The 27,438-nt window shown below is 34.7% G+C and overlaps 1 protein-coding gene across 3 annotated transcripts; it reads left to right on the top strand.

Moving 5' to 3' along the window:
* Positions 1 to 1,975: 1,975 nt before the first annotated feature.
* LOC106786979 (fibroblast growth factor receptor homolog 1-like) lies at positions 1,976 to 27,438 on the top strand. 3 transcript variants are annotated; one of them, XM_014748927.1, is made up of 11 exons: positions 1,976 to 2,586; positions 12,655 to 12,853; positions 19,620 to 19,988; positions 20,194 to 20,586; positions 21,500 to 21,687; positions 21,967 to 22,099; positions 24,093 to 24,581; positions 24,716 to 25,220; positions 25,340 to 25,480; positions 25,703 to 25,808; positions 25,892 to 26,472. In XM_014748927.1, the coding sequence occupies exons 2-11, from the start codon at positions 12,772 to 12,774 to the stop codon at positions 26,000 to 26,002; spliced, it is 2,517 nt and encodes an 838-aa protein (XP_014604413.1). In that variant the 5' UTR covers positions 1,976 to 2,586; positions 12,655 to 12,771; the 3' UTR covers positions 26,003 to 26,472. The 3 variants fall into 3 exon arrangements, with proteins under 3 accessions (XP_014604413.1, XP_014604414.1, XP_014604411.1); XM_014748928.1 differs by lacking the exons at positions 1,976 to 2,586; positions 21,500 to 21,687 and adding exons at positions 3,115 to 3,173; positions 20,944 to 21,125 and having other exon boundaries at positions 25,892 to 27,438; XM_014748925.1 differs by lacking the exon at positions 1,976 to 2,586 and adding an exon at positions 3,116 to 3,173.

Below are 27,438 nucleotides of genomic sequence, written 5' to 3'. Positions count from 1 at the left end.
TCTACGACTAATTCCTTAGCGTTGCCATTGCAAACGCGAAAACGTTTACGTCGATGATAATATCTACTTTGGTTTACAATTTTCTGATGATATTCGAATAGGAATTTTAATTAAAAAAAAAAAATATAATACGAAAATAAAATCTATTAGGATTAATCGACAGTATGGGAAATTTGCTTGGATTGTTTCAAAGTTTTATTCGGATTTTTTTTAATTATAGTATATACTGATTTTGAAAAACTACGACTGTATAATTTTTCTCTCCCTTTTAGATAAATTAAATATATATTTTTACATAATATGAACTGGAGAGTTATAAATAGTTTGAATTTTTAGAAAAAAACGTAAGAAAAGGAATGTAAAAGTTTTTTCCTAAAATTGAGACCGATCCGAGTTGGTAGGAATTTAATGAGAATACCAAAATTCCTAGAAAAAGAAAAACGGAAAAAGAAGTGAGAATAACAGAAAAGATTTTCTTTTATTGGGGGGTGTGGTAAGGCGGTCGAGGGGAAAGGGAAGGGAATAGGAAAAAAGTAAAATCCGTTAAGTCACTCGACGAATTGACCACACCTCGGTTTACAATTAGTTTGCTCGACTTTCTCGGTTAAGGTGATTTATGTTTCCTGGCGTATCCGGTTACTCTCTTTCTTCCGGCACGATCTTATGGAGGATTCGCGATAACCGGAAGTGATCTCTCGATGAAAAGACGTTGTCGATATAAAGTTTAAGAGAGAAAGAGAGAGAGAGAGAGAGAGAGAGTAAGAATAATAGAAGAGAAAAGTGAGAGAGTGAGGATATTAATCATCCATTTTCAAATGCAGTTATGATCACATATTATCAGAAACTAACACACTTATGCAATCCGTTTATTCAATTCAATTAAATTACATATTTCTACACTATTAATATTTTATAATAGTATATATATTGAAAGATATAAAAATCATTATTTTATATAATAATGAATATATTTCAATGCGTAGAGTGTCCGAAAAAAATCGTATGGGAAAGAAATTATTCTTCGATTGAAATCAATGGATTTGCAAAATTGCAAAAAGTTAGATCACGGGTTTTGTTTTCATTGGTGTCCTCGTATATTCCGAAAACGGGGAGAAAGAGGAAAAAAAAAATGTAGGGGGGAGAAAAAAAGAAGGAAAAGAAAAAAAGGAAAAGGTGCTCGTTGCAGAGGACACATGTCTCGAGCATGTTTGAAACACGTGAGAGTGCGAGCCCTTCGAAAAAAGGAAAAGAGAGAGTGAGAGGGAAAAGAAGGGATGGCAAAGAAGAAGTAGAAGAAGAAGATGAAGGGAGGTATGAGAGGTAGAAAGGGGAAGGGAAGATGGAAGATGGTAGAAAAATCAAGAAACGACTTTAGGAAAAGGAAAAAATAAAAAAGGAAATTTTTTACCTGACAACGCGCTTAGGGTAAAATGTTTCTAACATTCAAAAATCTAAGTCCAACCACACACAAGTATCGTTTTTTTTTCTCTCGCGTGTGTTATTCTATGTTTGATAAATTATTTAGTCGATAACCGTATCCAATTTCTATCGCGTGTATATTTATGCAGATAAAAATAAGATATATATTATTTTCCTCGAATCGTTGTCGACTTTCACTATGTTTGCCCAATGTTGTATCGTACGTGTGTATGTGTGCTAAGATATTTGTAAGAAATTTGATCGAAACTGAGGAAAAAGAAGGAAAAAAAACCCCAAAAAAGGGTAAAAATGTAAAGTCGTATTCGTAAGGGAAAAAACACGAGTTCTTTCGAAAACCCAAGCCACCCAGCTACCCACTGGTAATAGAATTTGTTGAAAGGAAAAGAAGGGGGGTTGGTCAAACGAAGCGAAGGTGGTTGATGATGGTAATGGTGGTGGTGGTGGTGGTGGTGTTGTTGGTGGTGGTAGCCGGAGGGCAGGGATAGCGTCTGGTAGAGAGGGAGGGGGAGAGTAGAGGGGCAGAGGGATGGAGGAGCAGCAGTTATTTCGAGAGCGACAGCTCGACGACGACTACGACGAGTCTGGCACTTCGCCCCGAGCTTTCCTCGCGCATCCGAGTTAGTAGTTGCTCCTGCCGTTTCTCGTGTCGTTCCTCTTCTCTCGGCTAAGTTTTAAGTTCAACTAAAACGGACGTAAGGAAGGACAGACGGACGGATTGCAACTCGCGCGTTAGTTCGTGTCCCACCTAATTCGAAAAACGAAATAAAACGGGCAAATCTCATCCCTCGTACAAGAAAAAAAAAACACACACAAATTATCAGTGCGTCGTCGTCGTCGTGGGAGGATATAAACAAAACAATAATACAACAATTGTAAATGACAATTATCAAATTTAATTGCATCTATGAATTTATGCAAAGAACACGTTTCAATTTTTTGATCTCTTGTGCAATTATTTCTTCTTATTATCTCGTGTACGTGTGTGAATTATTATCGAATTATTGATTAATATTTAATCGTGAAATTTTTTGGATCGAGTTATGGTCGAGGAATTATATTACGAATAAGAAGAAGAAGAAGAAGAAGAAGAAGAAGAAGAGGAGGAAGAGGGATAATGGGAAGAGGGAAGAAGGATTTATAACGACGGTACAAGTTAAGCCTGAAACAACATAAGAAAATGCACGTTCAGTGAATCAGCTTCCTTCGAACGAAATTTTCTTAATAAACTGGCTGCTTAAAGAATTTCATAGAAAAATAATAAAACACAAAATAACGAGAGACAGAGAGAGAGAGAGAGAGAGAGAGAGAGAGAGAAAAAGTGTGTAGGGGAAAGAAATATTAATTCATGGATGATACACCCTTCTTCTACTAACTTTGAATTAATAGACAATTCGATTGGATTTGAAAGTCACGCTGTTTGTTGCTGCCGCTGGTTGTGGTGGTGGTGGATGGTGGTGTCTTCTTCTTAGTCTCTTGGAAATTTGTCGAGAGCGTTCTTGAGAGTTTTGAGAAAAAACAGAAACGCGTGCGAACGCGTCTTCTCGTTACCAGAGAAGAAACAGAAGGCTCTCTCTTTCTCTCTCTCTCTCTTTCTCTCTCCCTCTCTCAGTTACAAAGAAAATTAACGAGAAAAAAAGAACGAGAGAAAAAGAAAGGGCGAAGGTTGGAAAAAATCAAATAAGAGGAGGAAGAAATCAAAAAGGGAGGATACGCACACACACACACACACCATTGTGAGTCTTTTGTTGTCCTTTTCTTAATTTTTTTCCTCCCCGTCATGCATTTTTCATCTTCCCCTTTTTTTCTACAATACTTAGATGCAGATACGATTCCTACTATTTTATTTATATTTATTTGCGTGTATTTATATGTGTCGATTGTATTTCAAAGAAATCTTATATAAAATTCATTAATTTTCACCATCATTATTACCAGTATAGACACATATCTTTGACCTTTTTTTGAATAGTGATGAGTTCATAAGTACTTACTATCGTACCACGCTAAAAAAGATGAAACGAGAAATAGCGCGTGGGCTTATACAGGAGCGAGACATTAATTGGCTTTGCGTTGTCCAACGATTAAACGACATTCAAACCGCTCCTATAGAATATAAAAAAAAATAGAAAGATGAAGAAACAATTTTTGTTTTGTTTTCAAATAAATTAATAAAGCGTTGAAATTCTGATTAGTAATACAAGTAATTTATGATCATGTTTATGCGTTCACACAATTGTTCGAGAAATAATATATAATTTTAATGAAATTTACATATTTTTATTCGAGAAATAATGAAATTAAAATTTTTATGTGAATCCGGAGAAGGATACTCTATAGGAAATGAGAGAGAGAGAGAGAGAGAAAGAGAAATCAATTGTTCTTCGATGCCAACTTACCGTTCTACATAACGTTCTTTAAATGTATACCACAAGCAGTATTATGCACTTTGAATTTAAATTAAATTATACATTGATCGAAGGATCTATAGATCGAAAGATTTCGATCTATAGATCGAGAGTCTCCTTTTTCATTCTTTCTTTCTCTATCTTTATTTCTCTTTTTCTCACTCACTCACTCAGCTCGTTTCTTCATCTTTATTTATCTTTCACGTTCTTGCCATTCATTTTATAAATGTTTCTTTTCTTACTCTCTTTATAATCGTCATGCTATTAACTTTGAAGAGAAGTCACATCACTTTACTTATTTCTATTTTATATACGTAGAGATATTCTTTTTTTTTTATATTATAATTTCTTTTTATCATTTCATCTAGAGAATATACCAATATAATAAATATAATAATGTACTAAACTATTAATTTTTATACGTCAAATGAACAATCATTACATGTATGCATACAAACACACACATTATAAATTAATCGTTACAGTACTTAATATAAAAACCAACAAAAATTTTGTTAATCTTCTCTCATATCGTAATATAATAAATAATATATTATAAAATAATTTTCTCACAAACAAATCTAATCAAATCAAGTAAATGAACCGAAGGATATACATAAATCTTGATTTTGTTAAATTCATAAGTTTCTCGTTTGTGTTTTACTAACCCCTGTTGTCATCATTTCGTTCTCCAAAACGTTTTTACATTTTTCTCATTGAGTATTTCCCCTCTTCCCGATGGTCCCCCCCACCGTTCATCTTTTCTTAACATGATGCACCCGTAGGTATACTGTGTTCGAAATTAGCGTTGATCCCTATCGGTTGAATGCCTATCGGTCCATTTAAAAGCTGACACACGGTGGAACGCAGAAAGGGAACCGAGTATATAATTTATTATCGCGGCTTTACTTAATCTCTTCTTCCCCTTTCCCCTCCCCCTTTCTCCCACTTATTCTCCCTCTCACTCTCTTTCTCCTTTACTCATACAAGAGTAGAATCTTAAAGGCCCACTTTCTTAATCCAAATTCGTGCTTGGTAAAAACAGGGTGCAATATATGAAGTGTGTTATATTTATTTTTTCGTTATTAATTTTATAATTAAATAAATTTAATTAAAAGATCGTTCAATATTATTACAATAAAAATTACGAAGAAACTTTTGTTCCTCTTTCCCCTTTTCAAACGAATGTAAAATGATTTTTGTATTCCGATATTTACGAGATTAATTTGATGGAATAATATATATTATCTTCATTGGATAATATAATGTATATTAATTAAATGTTTAATATTAATATAAGTTTAAAAATTTCCCCCCCCTCCAAAAAAAAAAGTATATTATATTAATAATATATTTAATATATATATTAACAACTCTCTCTCCAATATATTCAGATATTATAGTATAATAATAAAACGTGTGCATCTCGCAATTAAACGATGTAAAAAGAATAAGGAATAATTAGCAGTATACGGCTAAACGTGTAATACTCGTCGTTAATTAACAACGTATGACTACGCGTTTCATGGGTTTCAAACTGGTTTGAACGTATGGGTATTAATCTTCGTTCGATCAAATTTTCATTTCAATTACCACATCAGGTGTCTACTCGCGTGGTATTATTAATTTGATATCTTGTAATTAAAAATGAAATAAATCGTAAATTATCTCCCTCTCTCTCTCTCATTCATTCATTCATTCAATTTCTTACTGATGTCGAATATTCTGTCGTTGTTTGTCTCCAATGTAAGAAACAGTGGGACGCGTTGTATGAAAATAAGTTTTCACGCTGTTTCTTCTCCGTAACTCTCCTCTTAATCCTCTTGTCGAGATGACTGCGAAAGGGATGAGGAGGTGGATGAGGAGGAGGATGAGGAGGAGGATGAGGAGGAGGAGGAGGAGGAAACGGATCAGAAGTGGGATAAATGAAAAAGAGAGAGGAGAGTACTCCTCACGGAGGTAAAGTCCTAAGTAAGCTGGTAAGAAACATGGAACGATTTATTTGACAGATCGCACCGAGGCACAAGCACCGAGGCGGATAGAGTGGTTTATTTTATAAGGCCAGATTGCCGGGCTCACTTCGCCGGAATAGAATAATGGACGTTTCTCCGACTCCTAACCCCCTACCCCCTTACCCTTTACCCCTTACCCTTCTCCTTATCTTCCTACTCGTCCTCCTTCGGACACCCTCTATAATTTCTTTTACTTCTGGCTTTTACTTCGTCAATTCGGAAGTCAAATCTTATTTCAAGAAATGTACTCTCCCCTTTTTTTTCTTTTTTTGTATTATTTCGAATCTCCGTCCAACACGAATATTTTCTTCGAAGGATCGTTTTTTAATGAAAATCCCAAAATTTGTATTTATTATGCGTGAAATTATGACTTCATAAATACTCGGGAAGAAAACGGGAAAATATATGGATACAAACATTTAATACGTTTTGTAATCATTTGTATTTACCGATAAGCTTACAAATATATTCATTTATACCCCGTGACCGTTCGTATATCGCTGATTTTTGTAATGAATAATTTATTAATCGTAATATAGTTTATAAACATAGAACAGGATTTAAACGCGTCGTGTTTACAAAATTTGTATTCTGTATTTAAAATAAAAAGCACATCATTTATAGTTAGCTTCCTTCGTGATAGCTTAAGTTTGTAAATCCTGATCGTCGGTTGATCGTGCAATCCGTGACTCGCGATCATCTTTATCTTTAACTTTTCTTATTCCTTTTCTTTTATTTTTATACTTTGGGTTCGTTTCATGCAGCACGCGAGAAACCTTTCTTTACATTCCTCTAGCTTATCGCCTCGGGATCACTAATTTATATTGTTACCATGCCGGAACGAATTTTTAATATATGTTATAATCTTGTCATAACTAACTAAATCACGTAAAATTTCATTTCTCTATGGATTTTATATTTTGAGATCGCTCGATTGTTATAATTTTATATCAAAACGGCATATATTTTTTCTTTCATTTAGATTATACGAATCAGAAAAGAAACGAAAATAAAAGTTTGTTGCACTCGTTGTGTCAATTAAAAAAAAGTTAATCTCGACGTAACATCTCAAACCTTGTCTCTCTTTTATCTTTTTTTTTTCAATAATAAATTAATTATCCGATCTAATGAAAAATTCATTTAATCCTAGAATTATACAAACTTATTTTTTTAACCTTCAAACTACAAACTGGGGATATATATTTTACCCAAGGTTTTCTAATCCTAAAAACTGTTCTGATAGCAATAATCAGACTTTTAAGTATATGAATTTTTGTTTTTTTTTTTCATGCCAAAGAGAATGGTGAAGTACAAATTGACTAAAGTTTAATCGCTGAAAAATCGATTGAAATAAATTAAAGTACTGAAAAACGATCAAATCTTCCTTTAATTTAAGTTTACCTGGGATAAATATCTACCCCAATTAGTAGTTCTAAGGTTAATAATTAGAATCATTAGATTGAAAAAGAAAAAAACTTAAATGAATTATAGATCTAACAGAGACAAAATAATAATTATAAGTAATGAATACGATTTCTCAAAATGATTTACCTTCAATCGTAGATAGTTCAATCAAACGAATTGAAAAGAAACAGAAGAAGAGATGAGTATAGTAGAGACCTTTGAAGGAGGTACTTTTAAGAAAGCTTTTTCTTTCTTTCTTTCTTTCTTTCTTCAACTCTCTTTCTCTCTCATTCAATGACAGACTTTGTGTACTCCGAGACCGGGATAGTCTCGGTAATATAATATAAGCTTCTCTTTTCGAATTGTACGCTCTTAGTAGTAGTTTCTCATCGTGTTTTCTCACGCCACGAGTTAAACGAGAGAGCAGTAGCAGGAGCAGCAGCAGCAGCAACTTTAAACGACGACAACGAACACGACCACGAGGAGGTTCGTGAATCGCGTTCATTGTGCTTCCGTCTTAGAGAAACAGCCAGCAAGTAACGGCATACTAGAACTCCGATCTTCGAACTTATGGTTGTCCCCATGTGGGACCATTCTATACTCTTGATATTCCTATTTCAATCTCTATCTTTTATCTCATTGACTTTCCACGATCACGACAATTCGTGCACTGCTTTTCCTTTTCAAAAATGGAATTTATTACTCTTTTAAAAGAGCAGGAACTGTATATGTGTGTCTGAACGAGAAAGAGAGAGAAAGAGAGGAAGAAAACCACCAACGTGTCGAAGAGCGCATAAATAACTGTACCTACGCGATTAGTCGCACCTTTCACGAACACGTGTCAACTTAATGACACAGTCCCTCCTTCCACATGTATACATGCATTATTATTGCTTACTCGAATATAACGCGGCCAGTGTTCTCTCTTCGTCGTCATTATAAAAGAAATCTCTTGTTGTTTTTTCTTTTTCTTTTTCTTTTTTTTTTGTCATACTCTTAAAACATATGTGGGTATACATACATATAATATAACCATGCACATGTAGGTGTTCACATCAGATTTATTTAATGAATGAATTGTTGGTAAAGTTCAAGAAGATTCTTTACGTTTCGATATATAGAACAATATTAACATTGTTATATTTAATTGTATATCATTTAATTATGATTTCTTACAATTTCGTAATAAGTTTGTCGAAGAAATAGGAAAAACATAAAAGGTAATAATGTTGCCGATAGCAAAGCCCATAAATGATCTTTTTCATTCCTAATATAGTAGTGAAAAATATCTAGGATAGAGTTGAACACCCTGTATAAAATTATAAGAGCCATGGGAATTACGGTTGGCGGGAAGAGCAAGTTAACGTTACGGAAAGGAGAATTTTGGGTGGTTCTTTTTTTTTTTTCTTTCTTTCTTTCTTTATCCACGTCCGCTCATGTTCGCCTTTCGAAATACATTCGTCCTCTGTTATGGCGCCGCCAAGGGCTTCGTTTCAGGGAAGCTCGCGCGTTTGAGCCTTTGTGACCTGGTCCCTTCTTGCTCCTACCGTGCAACCAACGAGCAAACATCTGCTGCTGGTGCTGCTGGTGTTCCTACTTTGGTTGCTCCTGTTACTGTCACCGTTCTATCTGTGTTACTCCTTCTCTTTCTATTTTTTTTTTTCAGTCTTAGTGTATTGGGTTACTCAGAAAATTGATGCAGATTTAGATTTTTAATATAACATACATTTTTTTATTGTTTTCGTTTGTTAAATCTTTTCTTATTACGTTCCTCTAGGATAGGAATATTAATTATTATCAATAATTCTATTCATTTTTAGTATGTACAATTCGTTTGATAAACTACTGCATCAAGGAACATCCCTCTCGTTGACTGACAAGTACAAATAACTTCGTTGACAGATTTGAATTTTGAATTCTATTTATAATATTCTATGACGCATCCCTTAAACAACTCTCCCCTTCCTTTTCGTATATTATCAATAATTATGAGTAAAACTATTTTACACGCGCGAAATAAAATATATATTCTTAAATTGAAGAAAAATATTGATGAAAAAATATTCCAAACTAACGATGGATATTGTTTTTTTTTTACCTAATGACGAAGAAGAAATATCGGGTATCGGGAAATTGTGAAAGTTTCCTCTTGAAACATCGCACGGGTTTATTCGCTTCGATGACCACTAATGAAAGAAACCACCGGGGAGAAAATCATTGACGCAGATAACGAAACGTTCACATGGCTTTTGAATTTAACAACAACGAAAAAATATCTCGGTCGTGCCCTGGGAAAAGAAAGTCAAACACGAAACAGTGTATATATATATATATTATACTTATGTATCCACTTACATATAAAGAAGTTCTTGTATTTTCTTTTTCTTTCCCCCAAAGGAATCACTGACGTTACTATATACTGTGTTTTATTACATTTATCCTTTTAGAGTTAGATATCTGTTCGTTGTTTCGTAGGCATTAAAAAAAAATATATATATATATATATATCTAACATATGGTGCATTTAATTATAATATAATAATATCAATTTTATATATTATATTTTGTAAGAAAAAAACTCCCCCCCAAAAAAAATATGAAATACGTATTATATTTCTTATAAAAATATCTTATATTATCAAACAAACGTTGAAAAATAATCTTCCAACGATTACCCAATATCCCGTATGCTTTTTTTTTCTTTTGTTTTATTTTGTCTTCCTTCGTGAGAATGATTACGAAAAACTGTTAGGTGGATAAAGATCGTCATAGAAACTTGACTCGATCGAATAAATTAGAAGCGTGATACGTAAAATAAGTTATTCGAGACGCGTGCCATCTTCTTCTTCTTCTTCTTCTTCTTCTTCTTGCCCTTTCACCGGCGCTCGAGTCAACTCGTAAAGCGTCGCACGTTCCCTAAACGTATAATTATGCATGGCACGGGCCTTTTCCTTGAGTTGGTATCGCACGAACATCGGATGAAGATCGTGTGGCGCGAACGTCGCGACTACGCTTCCTTATCGCGACACGATATCTTTTTTTTTTCTTTTATTTCATTTTTTATGCTTTTTTATTTCATTTTATTTACTTCACATATATCTGGGATGAGAAAAATGAACAAACATTCTTATATATCATACAATTATCTACAACGAATTAGGACCGATTGATTCGACGAAATATTCATCAACAATTTTCATCAATTATTCCATATTTTATTGTGATACAAACGAACGGGGGTTGCATCGATGCAATTGCACAATGATTGAATCCGATTACCAAAATTCCGATATTTCCAGACTCGTTAAACCACCCACATTTACTTGAATTATTTACTCGTACTAATGTAGAATTCGAACGTCACATTTATGCATCTAACAACGATTTAAATACTCTTGAATACATTTTATTTATAAGTTGTATAGTACTCGATCAAATTCTATCCAGAAAAAAAAAAAAAAAAGCAAAAAGAAAAATGGGAAAAATGTGCATCTATTTAAGGATATTTTTACCATCGATACCTTTCGTATGAACCACACGATATTCAAGTGTAAAGCAAATACATCGAGAAAGTACTGCAAATACACGGGGGGTATAAATAAATACTATGAGAAAGAATGCTTCAGAATCTAGTCAAGATGTCTAGACTTAAACGACTTTCGTAAAAGAGAAAGAAAAACGAACGTACTACTATGAACACATACTAATCTTCCTGTATATATGTGTGCGCAATTTTAAATCATTTAAAACAGGTATGTCCAACATTCACGGTTCCTTGGGTCAAAAATGTTTACTTCGGACAAACTATAAAGCAAAAAAGAATTTAATTATTCCTACAATAATTGTCAAACAAAACAAATTAATTACTATAATGTACAATCTGTTTGTTTAGAAGGAATTTATTTATGATTTTATAGTCTAGCTGCATTCGTTTATTATTAAAGTGCAAGATTATGCGTGGCCCGGGGGCCGCGTGTTGAACAGGCCCACAATTTAAAAGGAACACGCACACGCACACGACTCATGCACGCACCTTTCGATTTCTTATCGCGTTTCGTTTTGGGTCTCTAAACGGATATATTTATTGGAAATTTAAGCGGCTTAAAAAGATACCGGCGAATAGCATGATTTGGAATTTAGACGAATTTACATTTGAAATTGTCGTTCCTCTATCTATATGAGAGTTTGTAATGTTTAACGATGGTTAGTCATTATAGATAAGAAAAGAAAATTTGTTCAAATGTATCTCGGTAATAGAATTTGATCGTTCGTAGTAAAAGATAGATCGAATATTATTGCCGCGTCGTTGAACACAAAATTCAGTCCCATTCGAGCACGTGTTTTATCCGCGTTCTCTTCTACAGGACCCAACAACTCGTTTTACGGCTCGTGCTTTTACGATTTATTACTACAACCTACGATAGGGCATATATATAGGTTGCCAGGGCTGCTAGAATTTACTAAAAAGGGTTCGCATCGTTTCTTAGTTCACTGTGTCGACCTTTTACACTTTGATCTCAAACCGATTATTTAAAATACAAAATAACAACGGGATGAAAAAAAAAAATATCTGAATTTAAATAATACGAAATATTGAGAATCATATTCTTATCTTTTCTTACTTTATATATCTTTTCATTTCTTATTATATACAAAAAAATTGTTATACGTGTTAAAATTATTCTCACATAATTCTTTTTCTTTTCTTTTATTTATCATTTGGATGGAAATAAAAAAAAAACAAGAATATTGTAAAAACGATTTGAAATTTATTGTCGTACAAGAAGAAATGAATTTAGAAAAAAAAATCTAAACCAGTTTAGATGTTCAATACGTGACTCATATAAAATGCGAAGAAATGTAAGTTCTTGCCCGAGTTTCCAACACCTTACTCTCTAGAATTTTTTCATTCTCCGACGATATAGTCAAAGTTTATTTGTACTGTCTTATGAACTTATCCAGATACCGAGAAAGACAGCACACGTATAACTTACGGATACTCGGAATCGTGTTAACCGAGTAAAGTCGAGAAATCTTTTAAAGGTCGATTCACACATTTCACTTTAAGTCTCTGTTTTGTCATTTCAGTCACAGTTCAATTTCAATCATTTACGTTTCATCAAATATTAGCAACTCTATTTATGGAGTTACACCCAGCTGCGCGTTTCGCGCGATTATATTTTCGGATTAAAAAAAATAACTACTTGAATAATAATAATAATAAGAGAAAAAATATGTAACCGGTCGGCACAGGACAACATCGTCCAAAAAATCTGGACCGAGATTTAACACGTAAACAAAACAAAAAAATATTATGCATAATCGTAATTTTAGATCGTTTTTTTTCAAAGTCCAATGAAAAATAATTGAAAATGTGTATTATTCTGTTTCAGGTGAATAAAACACTAAATGCCTCGTTCGTAGCATAGATCGTTAATAGAAGGTGACGAGGAGGAGGAGGAGGAAGAGGAGGAGACCGGAACGAAACGGAATCGAACGGAACTGAAGAAATGGCAGCGAGAAATTTCTTCATTGTAGGAATTCTTGGGATATTGGAGATCGTCTACGTTCGTGGACGGATGATTCAATTAGGTGAAGAGAAAGAGACACATATATACATACATTCCTGTGCATGCGCTTATATATATATATATACACATAAATACATAAATACCTGTATAAACACATAGATGCATAGATACATAAATACATTCGCGTCATCTTTTTACACTCGGTCTTTCGAAAATCGCGTTAGGTGCCATCGCTCTTTCGCATCGTTCAAGTTCCTCGACCAACTATATGTACATCATACATATATAGGATAGATACATACATATGCGAACATTGTAGCCCAAGTTTCTAAGTTTAGCGCTACGACAACGCTTACTTTAGAACGTTCTTCCTCGTCGTGTCCGAGAACGCATAAGCTACTGATCTCTTCTTCTCTTATTTTCCAACACAAATTCACCACCCCCCTTCCCAAAGCTCGTTAATTTATAACAACAGAAAGCCAGCCTACCGTTATATTTTTGTCAAGAAAAAAAAAAGGGGGATTCTCCAAAAGTGATTTTGTTTTTTTTTTGAAAGATTCCGAAATAAAATGATATGATAGAATTATAATTTGCAACTATCCCATTAATTTATGATTGGGAAAGAAATAATACACAATGAAATTCTTTGATAGATTCTGTATGGAGGATAATTTATCTTAATTAAGAATTGAACATTGACAAAAATGGAATACGTTTATTGAAAGATGATGAAAAGAACGGAATCGAACGAAACGAGATTATAAAAATTGCAATCGAAGAAACGTAAGTACAAATACAAGAAGAAAGAAAAATGAAAAATAAGATTTAACAAGTAATAAAAGAGAAGTATTAAACACAGTGTAAAGATTGTAACGATTTAACGGGGAATTATCTTAACGTTTGAAAATACATAGATATAACTAATCTTGAAAGGATTAAGAACGCGTATTAGCTTGCAAAAGATTCCTTTGCGTTCGTACCGAGTATATAACTATCTACACATATATATATGATATATGTATAGTTCTAACGCGTAGATTGGCCATTTTCCAAGCACGTCGTTCTTCGATCATCGAGAGAATCTAACGTATAACGATATAATTAGCGATAATGGCATGCATTCGTCTAATGATGCACTTTGCCGGTAGTCTACGATGAATTCTTTGTAGAAAAAAATCCGATTCATTAGATTACACGTTTTATTGTACGTAAATCCGAAAAATCCACGATTAAAAAAAAGCAAAAATAGGATGAAAAGATCGAAGGAATTATTTAATCCTTCGGGGGGTGGCGGGGGGAAACGCAAACAAATAAATAAATTAATTAAAAAAGAAACAACAAGAAAACAAACCCCAGATGAGTAGATAATATATTAAACCAAAGAGAGAATACTCTGGAAGCACACCGTAGTACATTTCACGTCTCAGCAATTAATCGCTCTCAGCTTGCGGATAATTATACCTCTCGTGAGTATAATTATTGCCTGGACTTGCCGGAACGTTTGCGTCGCCTCGGTTCACAGCGACAATAATTTATAATCATGGAGGGAGTCAAACAGAGAGACAGAGAAGAAACCAAATAACCGAGCTTACAAACTCTTCGTAAATCGCGCCAGATTTCAAAACGATATGATACTGCTAACCTATTTGCATCGCACAAATGAAAATATACTTTGTACTTTTGGTATTTGGAAAAAAAAAAAAAAACACGATCATTAATATTTTATAAATATCAATCCTTTCATTTGATTAACAATTTATTTCTGTTTTAAATTGCATAAATATAAACCGACCGATTGTAACTCCGAAACAAGTTCACTTCCTTCCTGACCGTAGTGTTTCGTCAAAGACCTATTTTTTTATTATTTTAATTACATAAGAATATATGTTTCTCTAAAGTTTCTCAGGATTCTCTCGGGACACCCCGTATATACACCCAACGTGTGCATTTACCGTTTGAAGTTTAACTTCGAACGGGCCACCGATGTTTTTCTGTTGTATTTTTCTTTCTGTCATGTCTTGTCACGCGAATCTATACGACGAAGAAAGATAGATAGATAAAGGGATAGAGTAAAACGTAAAAGATAAAAAGATAAGAAAGAAAAATGAAAAATCAAAGTGGCAAAGTAAAAATTCATTGTCTCTGACAATCTTAAGGAAGCGTAGATGACGAGAGTAGTAACAACATCTGGCCTACAGATTTGTGTCTGCTTTACTCCGAGATTCAGTCAGACAGACCCTTCTCCTTTCCTTTTTCTAATTCCCTTCATTCGTCCTCGAACTGTCCACCCATATGAAAGCCATAAAAGTTCGATTTCAAATGTTTAACTATAGGACGAACAATTTTCAATAATACATTCTGCACATTTTTTTCCTTCATATTTTTTACTCGATTACATTGATTTCGGTAGACACTTTTACCTTTTCTTTATTCTTTTTTTCTCTCTCTTTATCATGATTCATATATATTTTTAATATTATTATATTTACTTTATACAATATTAATAAATCACATTTCTATATACGTTCATTTTTTTTTCGTTTTCAGTGATCACATAGTTTGAAACGTATGATACAAATAATCCAGTATGATATTCGCGAGCGATATTTTTGCTAAATATACTTACTTTCGAGGAGCCGAAATATACTAACTCCGACACGATGCGCGTATAAGTATTATTATGATTGAGCTCAATTGTCCAATTGCCCGGTCATTGAATGCCTCGCGTAGTACATACAACCGGACTACGCTCGCCCGTTATTGGCAAACCGTCGATGGCAAAAAGGTTTCTTAAACTAAACGTTTACTATTCACAATTTCTACACTCCAGATTTTAACCCCTACCCTTAAAAATAATGAACATTATTCAAAACTATACCCCATCCTAATCCAAACTCCTCCAGTGTTTCCTTGCTTTCGTACAAGAAAAATTAATTTGTTGAAACTGATTTTATATATATTTTATACGATTCGATAAAAACCTCAAATTGTTTAATGAAAATGTTGCATGACAAATATGTACAAAGAATAATATAAATCCAGGAATATTTGTTCAAGAAACAGGGAATAGAAATTTTTGAATATGAATTAGAATAGCAATTGCAGAAAAATATATATATATATATGGAAGCAATTTGATCGTGGAAAGCAACGGAATGACAGCCACTGCCAATTCTTTGTCTATTAAATGTATTCAACGGCGTAATAGCGGTTGATATTACCAATTGGACAATGAAAGAGACGGCACACAACGAACCGCGCGATTTGACCGAGGGATCGAACGTACGAAAGAGATTTTCGACGAGACTCTCTGCGATCTCTTCTTGCATTTGTTCAATAAGAAAAAGAAAATAAAAGAAACTAGAACAATGATAATCAAGTTAATAATAAAAATATATTACGCACAGTGTGTGTAGTAAGTGTACGACGAAAATTAGCACAGAATTGTTCGGTTGTACAAATTATTCGCGATTGGTCAAGAAGCAATGTAAGAATTTGTTATTTGATAAATGCATTCAAATAAATAAATTTACAATATTTGTTTTTCGGTATATAGTTAATCTGTTGTTATATAATATTTATTGTATCTTATTGACAAATCAAATATTTTCTATATCATATTAAACAATCCAATTATATATTATTAGAATGAAAAATTGTGACGTTGCTTATTGACCAACCCAATATTATTAACTCAACGGTTCTATTAACTCTCTCGCTTCCTCTCTCTCAATTACTAATTTTTAAACGACGCGTTGATAAAGACTCTGAACATCCCAAGATGAGAAGAGAAATAAGAGAAATCTAAGGAGAAATAAGGCGAAATAAGTTAGCTTTCTGAGAAATGCGAAACGATCGAAAAGTATACATCTTATAAATAACGGATCTTGCTCTCTGTTCCTTTCACTCGCTTTCTTGATTTATGTCTCATTAATCGTGTTACCGCACAATTTCTCAGATCTATCATATCTCCGCCTTCTCGAATGAAACAAACTCGACGAATCTACAAAACAAAAACTAAATAAAATCATCATTGTTATCGTTGTCCTGCTATTGTATTGCGGTTTACTTATTATGCATCTATCAAATTCTTAAATTCATATCGGTATTGTTATTTAATTATTACTGTTGCTATTGTGTGGTTATTGCAATATTGCAATTTGATAGTAACTTTGTATTGAAGTAATTTTGGATTGTGCTGAAAATTGGGTTGATATTGTCTTGTTGTTGTTGTTTTTGTTGGAGAATTTGGAGTTTGGTTTATATGCAGAAGCGGGGGCGTACTCGAGGAAGGAAAAAAAGGAAAAGGGGAGGACGGGGGTAGAAAAAGAAAGAAAAAGAAAGAGAGGAAGAGCATGAAACTAACTCTCGAAACGTTTATCGCTATTCCGGGCGCACTTGGGTCACTCGAGGCAGATGGCCGAACGACGTCATTCTCGTGAATCGAGTCTATTCGCCGAGATAGATCGTACGTCTTCTTGCCCCCCATCGATACGAGAACAAGAAATTCTTCCTCCTCGACATTAGTTTTATCCCGCCCCCTGCAACAAGCCAACGCGTATAATATATACGTAGCATTACTATAATATGGCCAGTTACGACTCGGATAAAAAAATAAAAACAAACGGGCTAAAACATTGGCGATTGCAGACATTATCTATCTATCTATCTATCATTCTTTCCGTCTGTCGATGAAATACTTCCTTATAACCATAAACGAAAATTTGTATTTGTCTTTACGAGAAATTAGCGGATGTTTCGACGCGTGCACAAATTTATCTACAATTTTCTATATTACTATGGTACTACAATTGTGTTCTTCTTCATCATTTTATTATGACTTTGTCCTGTTATAATAGCTTTTATGTTTTTTTATTGCTATTTTTCTAGATCTTCTTGCTAATAATAATGCAAATTTAATGAACTACTTTTAGTAGATCATGTTCACGACCTAAATTTGATTAAACATTTATTATTTATGAGAGACTGTCTGGTTCATATAATATCACTACATCATACCCAAAGAATATTGCAAACAAAACATAAGGACCGAATTATTACAAATTTAACTTATTATTATTAATTCAGAAAAAGAGACTACGAAAAATACAACACATCTAATGCAAATCATGAATGAAGAAATGACTGGACCTATCTTCGTTCCGGTCCGGTTCAGGTTTTAAATGTCACATGCGAACCACGTGCGACGCACGTTCCGAAGGAGATAGAAAGATACGAAAAAGGAAAGAAAAAGAAGAAATGAATGAAAAAGGAAAATGAATGGAAGGAAGGAAGGAAGGAAGGAAGGAAGGAAGAGTAGTACAAGAAGAGATCTCGTTACGAGTAACAATAAACTCGATCGATTTCCAAGAAGAGAGTGCATCATCAAACATCCGCGAGTACTCTGTACGGAAATATGCGTATAGAAGGATGTTTGAAGAAAGAACGAAAATGTTGTAGCTAAGTCAATACAAATTGGAAAAGAAAAATAAAAAGAAGAGGGAGAGAGAGAGAGAGATAAAACAGGATAATTTTTTTCATCTTACAATTAGTATTGTTTTACTAAAACAATTATTTTCCATTTTAAATAGACAACATTGTAGACTATTTTTGTTATTGCAATTTTATAACATAAAATATTATGCGTATTTGCAATGGTTATATAATTCCAATTCAGCACAGTATGATATAATCACAACATAATATTTGTTATATATTGCAAACATTTAAAAGATACAACTTTAGGCGTAGAAACAAAGATCATATATTCTAAATTTAAATATAAATTCTATAAAGAAAGAGGTAAAACCAAAATATTGAATTGATTGTAAAATCGAACGAAATGTGTTCTCTCTCTCTTTCTCTCTCTCTGTTTCCCGATTCATTCTATGACGATTGGTCGTGGCAAAGAAGGACGACATTGCCCTCGACAAATTTCTAAATTTAGGCAGACGCACGTATACACATACGTAGAAACGTACATAAGTTCGTAACTTTCTTGAAGTTGAGGGGGTTGAGAGGGGTTGAAGGAAGAAATGGAAGAAGCAACGCGCACGTCGTCTTCGTCGTCGTCGTCGTCGTCGTCGTCGTCGTCGACTTGAACGAAGGTGAAAAGAAAACGAGCAAAGGAAAATAGAGAAACGGCATCGCAATTCGCTTTTGGCCATTTTCCAAATGGCGATGCCGCCTCCGCGTCTTCTCGTGAATGAGACACTCCTTGCAAAAAGAAAAACAACGCGTTTAAGGTTAAGGGGGTGAGAATTTGACAAAACGAACAATTTACCGTATGGTTTCAAGTTAACATCCTAAAGATTCATTGGGTAGGAGGAAAAGTATCAGATGTCGTATCGTGTTTACGGAAAAAATAAGCATTACGCATTTTTCTATAATGACTAAACTCATGGAATTCAAATTGCATTTGCATGTGCAAATCTATGCACGTAACAACAACAATGCTGCGGAAATCGGAAAAAAAAGAAACGTACACCGAGAGGAATTTATACGATAATACATTTTCCGAGAATTTTCTTATAATGATCATAGCATCAAATTGAAATGAAGATAATAACAATGATTGTTAAAATGAAAAACGAATGGGTAACCCAATTACGCTAGCAAATATACAATGATTACGTATTAGTTTTAGATATATATGCACTATACTAATAAAAGTAGGAAATAAATAACGTTGGCAATTCGAAGAGTAATATATTTTCCAGAAATTCCTGTTCCTCTTTTATCCCACCGTTACTCCTTTCTCTTTCTCGCCCATATATTTGCACGACGGAGTAAATCTATTTTTAACGGGAGTGCCTTTTGCGTTACAGATCCCTTGAATTCGGACATGATCGTGTCCAGAGGCGAGAGGTTGAGTTTACGGTGTTTACCAGTATCCGATGAACATATTACGTGGTACAAGGACAACGAGGTGCTTCGTCATTCAACGGTAAGGGTGAAGGTGATGAAACAAACCCTCAAATTCAGATACTTCGAATCTCGTGACGCCGGGACTTATGGTTGCCTAATCGAAAAGTATAATGATTACAATCAAACGATCGAATGGAGGAACGTGACACTGCGTGTTGAAGAAGCTTTACAAAACGATGGCTATCGCGAAGAGGATGGAAAAATTGGGAACGTACTTGAAGCCCTTAGACCGAGGGATGAAACTAATGAACTTGAAATCGAAGCGAGAAGTAAGCACAAATTAATTCTTATTTTAATTGAAAGAATTCTCGAACTCAGTAACTTATTTTAGTTGATTCAAGAGGAATTCATTTCTCCAAATTATGATAATAAAAAAAAGGAAACTGCACTTCTTTGATGCAGTTACTACACACACACATTCTTCATTTTTTTTTATTTTTATTTATATCACGACTTTTTAATTATCCCCCATAGATTTACCAGAGACGCGATCGTTGCACTTGGACAGTGAAAAATCAGACGCCGAATTGGACAACAATAAAGGCGAAAACGAAATGGTCGGTGAACACAACAATACGTTACCCGATCGTCCACCTACATTCAACAATAGCGACGAGATGCATAAGCCAGTCGTAAAACCGGCTGGAAATATGGTACGACTTAGGTGTCCAAGTACGGGTAATCCTAGGCCTAACATTACCTGGTTAAAGAACAACGAAGAACCCAAGAGATCACTCGGTACAATTATTAGAACTAAATGGACGCTGAGACTGGAAGACCTCGTACCCGATGACAGTGGAAATTACACTTGCATTGTGTGCAATCGTATTGCTTGCATTAATCATACATTCAAGGTCGACATTATAGGTAAGAGTGATTTCAACACGTAATCCTAATATCTCATAACTATCCTTTTAGATCAGGGCTGTCCAACCTGTGCTCCAACATAAATAAAAAATCAGAAACTTTCTTAAAAAGAAGTTATACAGATTTGTATTAGCTTATTTTTGTCATTTGTTGAGATTAATATAATAATTCATGTACGATCTCGGACACAATTGTTTATCTTCGAACGTTGATCATGAAAGGCAAAAAGTTGGGCACCCCTAGTCTAGTGAAAAACACGATATAGCAATTGGCGTGCTAGAATAAAATTGACCGAACAACTACGATGAACAAAATTTAGGATAAACTCGTGTATTCAGTAAAATCGTTAACCTATAGAGCGTTTCCCGCACAAGCCGTACATCAACGAAGACTTTCCAAAAAACGTGACAGCATTGGTGAACAGTAGCGTGACGTTTAGGTGTCCCATCGTGGCGGACCTTGAACCTTACATACAATGGGTCAAAGTAGCCGAGTATCCCGGTGATCAGGAGGATACTCCAAAGGGGACCTTACTCCAGGTATAAAAAACCGCTCGTCCACTTTGATGCGGTAGGCACTGGTGGAGGTTCTGGTGCTGGGGTTGTGTCTTCTTTCTCATCAATCAAAAAAAGAAAAAAGAAAAAAAAAGAAAAAGGAGGACACGTTGTTTATCTCACGCGTATCTCTTTTTTTGTATCTTACACGTGGTGATGGTTGTCTGTCTCTTATTTTCTTTTCATTTTCACAAAGGCATACGCGCGCGCACACATAAAAATATGTTAAGAATTCGGTCTTTTATTAACTCTAGCTCTAACTATTACTCTTACTATTTTCTTCTTCTCTCTTTATGTTTCTTTAAAAAGCCTAGTTAAAAAGGAAGGTGGTTGGGTATCTCTTATTTTTTAACCTATAGAGACCGTGAGGCATCGACCAATCCTGACACGACCCCCACGAAACACGACAGTCGTCGTAGGAAGCAACGCTAGTATGACTTGTGAGGTCTTATCGGCTGCCCATCGTCATCTTGAATGGTATCACGGTTACCACACGTCTTTTGATACCGTCAACAAAACAAATCAAACTGTCAGGGTGGAGGTCAAGGTGGGCACGCAGATGACACTAACCCAAAATCGCATGTTCTCTCTAAATATCCTTACTACTCCTTCGTTATAGCTTTGCACGCTCATTATTTAGGATAAATCTAATATTTCCAGCACTAGCCTCGCATGCGTGCACACATACAACGAAAATAAACTTGATCACTGAATTTTATATCATTGTCATTCGATAATTAATTGTTAAACGCTATCGGGGTTGAACATTGAAGAATAAAATGAACGATCTGACTCAAAAATTATCTATTTTTTTTTTCTAATCTAGGCTGGGATAGTTGAAAATCCGGAAGAACTGAAGCTCTACAACGTAACTGAGAAGGACGAAGGATGGTACACCTGTATAGCACAGAACACATTAGGGGAAACCTTCAGCAGTGCTTACCTTCGTGTCGTCGAAAGTGAGTATCGAGGGGATATTTATCACTTATGTTAGTTAGCCAACAATGTCTCTATAAGACACTTCAGCTAAACGAGTCTTTAAATCTCTTGCGGCTTCGTCGTGTCCCATTTACCATTTATGCGCACGTAATTACATATCTACGTGTCTAACGCGTCAACAATCGTATGTGCGTATGTCCTCCCAGTAGTGATGGTCTTTAAAAAGCAAACATTTCAAATTACCTTCATGAGCATTACGAAAGTTCCAATCTTTTTTTTCTTTTACAAGGATTTCGAAGCGATGATTTTATTGCTTGAACATTTCCAAGGAGGACATAAACGTCTGTTAAAACATACCCCCAATTATCAAATTAACTCGGATATATAAAAAACGAACTGTGAAATCGCGCACGTTGCTTTTCAAATATAATTTATTAAACTGGAATTGTGCGAGAATTATACGTTTATCATTTATTTTATGCATATTGATTTATTCTTCGCGCGTGCCACATATTTCTGTTCACTAAAGCAAGTCTTGAAATTTTATTGGGATCCTCCAAATTAAACAAAAAAATACTTTCGGGATCTTACTCAAACTCAATAAAGAATCCAATATATTGATGTTCTCGCACAGTTCGGCATAAAACCTATCATATTTGCTAGCAGTAATGATTTTGGAAGTTTCATTTTTCTCTATTTTTTCTTCCTTTTTTAATTTCATGCTCCTTATCTTGACTTCTTTCTATATTTCTGTCTCTCGGTTTCTGTTTTTTTTTTTTTGAGTGTAAAATAACGTATTATATGAGCTTGAATCACGCTTAACAATATCGTACGAGGATAAAGGCGTTAGTATTATTTTGATCGACTGCTGTTTAATCGCAGATAAAGAAATATCGCGCGAATCGTTGGAGGGCGTTAATGAAAATCAGGATGGAGGTGCGCGAAAATATAATGTGACCTTAGAGGAAAAGTCCCTAAACGTGAAGATGGTAAGTAAAATAATTTCAACAAATAATTCAACGATTTAACAAAATCGTTGGAAATCATTTTTCAAAATTAAATCCTGATAATATTAAAAATATTACTTACGAAAATAAAAATTGGACAATATGAAAGTAATTAAGCGAAAAATTATTAATTAGACATCATTCTTTTGTATGAGAGAAGATGGAAAGGAAAGAAAAGGCATCGACCAAATACAAGGACTTCAAATCACAGTTAAAAGAGAAGACAATGAAAAAAATGAAACAGGAAGATTCTCATCGACTGGAGAATTCCAACGAAAAGGAATTAACCAAATTGAAACCATGCGACCAAAAATCATCGAAAGAAAAAGAAAAGAAGAAAGAAAAAAAGGGGGAGGTGGAGGAGGAGTATCAATTTTACAAGAACTTTATCATAGCCAAGTTACGTAAGATGAATCCAAAGCAACGTCTTTACGCGGAAAATCTGATAAATCGTGTTCTCTACGAGGGTTCCGTAGAAAGATTGTCGCTGTCTACAACGATTACCCTTCAACCATACGATTACTATAATCACCAACAACTTCAAGGAGCCGGGGGAATCGTAAATACCATCAAGGAAGAAAAACAACCAACTCTTACTACCTTTGATCTAATTTAGTTTCCTTATATGTATGTACATAGGTAGACTTCTTATAGATAAAGGATTGAAAAGCAAACTTAAGAAATATACTCGCGAGCAAGTATTTAACAATGTAACTATTTCTTTTCGCTCCAAATAAAGATGCATTATGCTTAACGCTGAAACAACAGTATTACCTTTCATCTTATTTCACAGAACCAACCAATAACCAATCACCAGAAAACCAATTACTGGTATTACCAAATTTTTGTGTCGTTGTTGTTTTTATTAGAAATAAAATAAGATAAATTTAAAACCTAGGTAAAAAAGATATTATCTTCGGGAGAAAATGATAGGATATACAAACTGTTAGGATGTTAGGTGAAAGTCAAGGAGGCAAAATTAAAAGACTGTGTAACGTGTTATTAGCGTTGGAGGAGAACCGTGTACCGCTAGCGGCAAGACCACAAATCCTGGTGAACGTTTTGGCTGCAGTCCTGTGCGTATTCTTCGCCGTCGGGGTCATCGTCGTAATCTACATATTTCATCGTTTGAAACGCGAGAAGATGAAGAAGCTATTGGCTATTGAAACTGCACGTGCTGCTGTGGTCACCCAATGGACGAAAAAGGTTATCGTGGAGAAGACCAAACAGGTTAATGCGCAGAACGTTCAGGAACCACTTCTGATGCCTGTTGTCAAGATTGAAAAACAAAAATCGACGATTACGTCGGATGATAGCAACGGTGGTAGCATTTCGGAATACGAATTACCCTTGGATAGCGCTTGGGAACTTCCTAGGGAACAATTGAAATTGGATAATACTCTTGGAGAAGGTGCTTTTGGAAAAGTCATCAGAGCACAAACCAATACTGGTAGACCGGGTATACCTAGCGTCGTTGCTGTCAAAATGTTAAAGGGTAAGTACTCCTGTATGTCTCTCGTCATTAAATAATAATATAGAATTTCCTCTAGCTCAAAACAAACATTTGAACTAATTGCAAATAGTAGAGGTACTAACAATGTAATTGATTTTCTTTGAATCTTTGATTAGAGAGTCACACGGACGCCGAGATGATGGATCTCGTATCAGAAATGGAAATGATGAAGATGATAGGCAAACACGTTAACATAATAAATCTATTGGGTGCCTGTACACAAGGCGGACCACTTTACGTGATCGTCGAGTTTGCACCTAACGGTAATCTTCGTGATTTCCTTCGCATTCACCGACCTAGCGCAAGCCCTGCTTTCCAATCAACCATCGGTCAGGAAGAAAAGGAACGTAAGACCCTAACGCAAAAGGACTTGGTGTCGTTTGCGTATCAAGTGGCACGTGGAATGGAATATCTTGCTAGTAGAAGATGTATTCACAGAGACCTGGCAGCGCGAAATGTTCTCGTTAGCGACGAATATATCCTCAAGATCGCGGACTTTGGTCTTGCCAGGGATATACATTGTCACGATTACTATAGAAAAACAACGGATGGCAGGTTGCCTGTTAAATGGATGGCACCGGAGGCTCTTTTTCATCGTGTCTACACCACTCAGTCCGACGTGTAAGTATTTTCTTTTTTATTTTCCTTACCTTTCCTTCCTTACTTTCTTTCTTACTCTACTTCTTCTTCTTCTTGTTACCCTTATTTGTACGACGTTTAGAACAAACGATGTTTTTCAGATGGTCGTACGGAGTTCTGTTGTGGGAAATAATGACACTGGGTGGTACACCATATCCATCCGTACCCTCGGTCGAAAAACTTTTTCAATTGCTGAGGACGGGACACAGGATGGAAAAACCACCTTGTTGCTCGATCGAAATGTAAGTTTCGTCTCTCTTTCCTTAAATCTTTCATAATATTCTCTATTACCCGATATGTGTTATTACTGATTTATTCATAAATTTGTTCTCATAATTGGCACGAACTTTTCGGATAAATGTATGCACGATAGATTAACAATTTAAACCGCGCGAAACGAATTTTCCTGGCTACCCAATAATCATATTTATTCAAATATTCATTTGATTTACTTATTATCATAGATACATGCTTATGAGAGACTGTTGGAGTTATCAACCAACGGAGAGACCAACATTTAGTGAATTGGTTGAAGATCTCGATAGGATATTAACGATAACTGCGAACGAGGTAATTCGATTATTGATTAAACAACAAACACCGCACCGCGAAACACAAAATTTCAATGAAAACATTGTTGAAATATTTTTCAGGAATATTTAGATCTCGGTCTACCACAATTGGATACGCCACCGTCCAGTCAGGAATCAAGCGACGATGCCGAGGACGACGAAACCGGCGAACAATTTTCGTACCTGTTATAAAACTTTCAATTTAAAAAAAGAAGGCTGATATTTACAAAAAGAAAACAAAAGCCGCGCTATGAAAGCTGCGTTTTATCAGGGCCAAGGATTATTATTAAGGATCCTCGCCTTTCGAATAAGCCAAAAAAAACTAAACAAAAAGAAAAGAAACAGCAAATTCATTCATTGCGAGAGCGTAAACGACTGATATTCAACACAAGCACGCCAAATAATGCAAATCAGTATTGACCTATAATAGAAAGAAAGAAAGAGAAGGTGTATAACAAATTTTCTAGACTTAAACCAATCTCGAGGATGGGGAAATGGGGGGTATGGGAAGAAATAGGGAAGAGAAGGGTTCGAAGAAAAATTTACAATCGTAAATTTCTTCCGAAGGGTGAATTCGAGAGCCTGTGGATTCATTTTTCTACGTCTTATTGTTTCGTGCCATGAATGCGTGCCTTGTTAAAAAAAAAAAAAGAGAGAAAAAAGCAAATAGAAAAAATAATAAAAAGAAAAATCAAAAAAGGCTTCCGATGATCGCCCAAAATTCACGATAATTGTACAGCGAGAAAGAGAGAGAGAGAAATAAAACAAAGTGAGAAGAAAAAGAGAGTATAATGAAGAGGACATCATGCACGATGTCCGAAATAATGTGAGACACTCTCTAGGTGCATGATATTGTGTTTATAGCTAGTCAATTGTTTTTTTTTTTTTTTCGTAATTTGTACGTCTTTTTTTGTAACATAATAGTTGTTAAATCTGTTAAGAGAATTGTATCTCGTTCCCAAACCTAAACTCGACGTCAAACGTATGAACATTTATCGACACAAATGAAAGATCAATAGGAACAGGAATTAAGTTTGTTTGAATGATACTGCGACATTGTCGAGTCTATGGGAAAAGAGAGAGAAAAGGAAAGAGAGAGAGAAAAAAACAGGACGATTTGGTGCATATAAGAAAAATGATTGATGCACTCGACACTGTGTAATGTAAGTATATATACAATTAACTTCAGTTTTATTTTTTTTCTTCTTTTTTTTATTGATAATTTATTCCTCTTACATTACCGTGTGTTTTTTGTTTTTCTAAAACACATCTTACGTAGACTAGTAAACCCTTATTATCTGATGTCGATGTGTTTGTACACGCGTGCTACACTTATGTGAGCGTAATTTGGAAGAAATCTAAAGAGGAAATGCATCGAAAATAATTGAAACAAAAAAATCGCAATAAGTTTGTATAGTCGAATACGTCCGCGATTTTTGATTCACAACATTGTACATAGTAACGAATCCTTTATTTAATGGCTAACTTGTACAAGGATTAGCCTAAGGTAATACATTATAGAGAGCATTTACCTAAAGGGATATAGGGCGTACTGTATATTCTGTGTAAAGGAATAATCATTGTAAACGTGAGTTTCATATGCAATAAATGAAATCTTTTGTCGCACA

This window comes from Polistes canadensis, unplaced genomic scaffold, assembly GCF_001313835.1.
Source record: "Polistes canadensis isolate GaletaPanama2010 unplaced genomic scaffold, ASM131383v1 scaffold_89, whole genome shotgun sequence".
Lineage (NCBI taxonomy): Eukaryota > Metazoa > Arthropoda > Insecta > Hymenoptera > Vespidae > Polistes > Polistes canadensis.
The sequence above is the reverse complement of the archived record's forward strand: the minus strand, read 5'-3'. Positions and strand labels throughout refer to the sequence as shown.

What these genes read in the sequence shown, in the direction of transcription:
- LOC106786979 (XM_014748927.1), top strand. Translation starts at nt 12,772, where the DNA reads ATGGCAGCGAGAAATTTCTTCATTGTAGGAATTCTTGGGATATTGGAG. An exon ending in ACTTGAAATCGAAGCGAGAA is followed by an intron (nt 19,989 to 20,193) that starts GTAAGCACAAAT and finishes TATCCCCCATAG; the next exon opens with ATTTACCAGAGACGCGATCG. An exon ending in TGCTGTCAAAATGTTAAAGG is followed by an intron (nt 24,582 to 24,715) that starts GTAAGTACTCCT and finishes ATCTTTGATTAG; the next exon opens with AGAGTCACACGGACGCCGAG.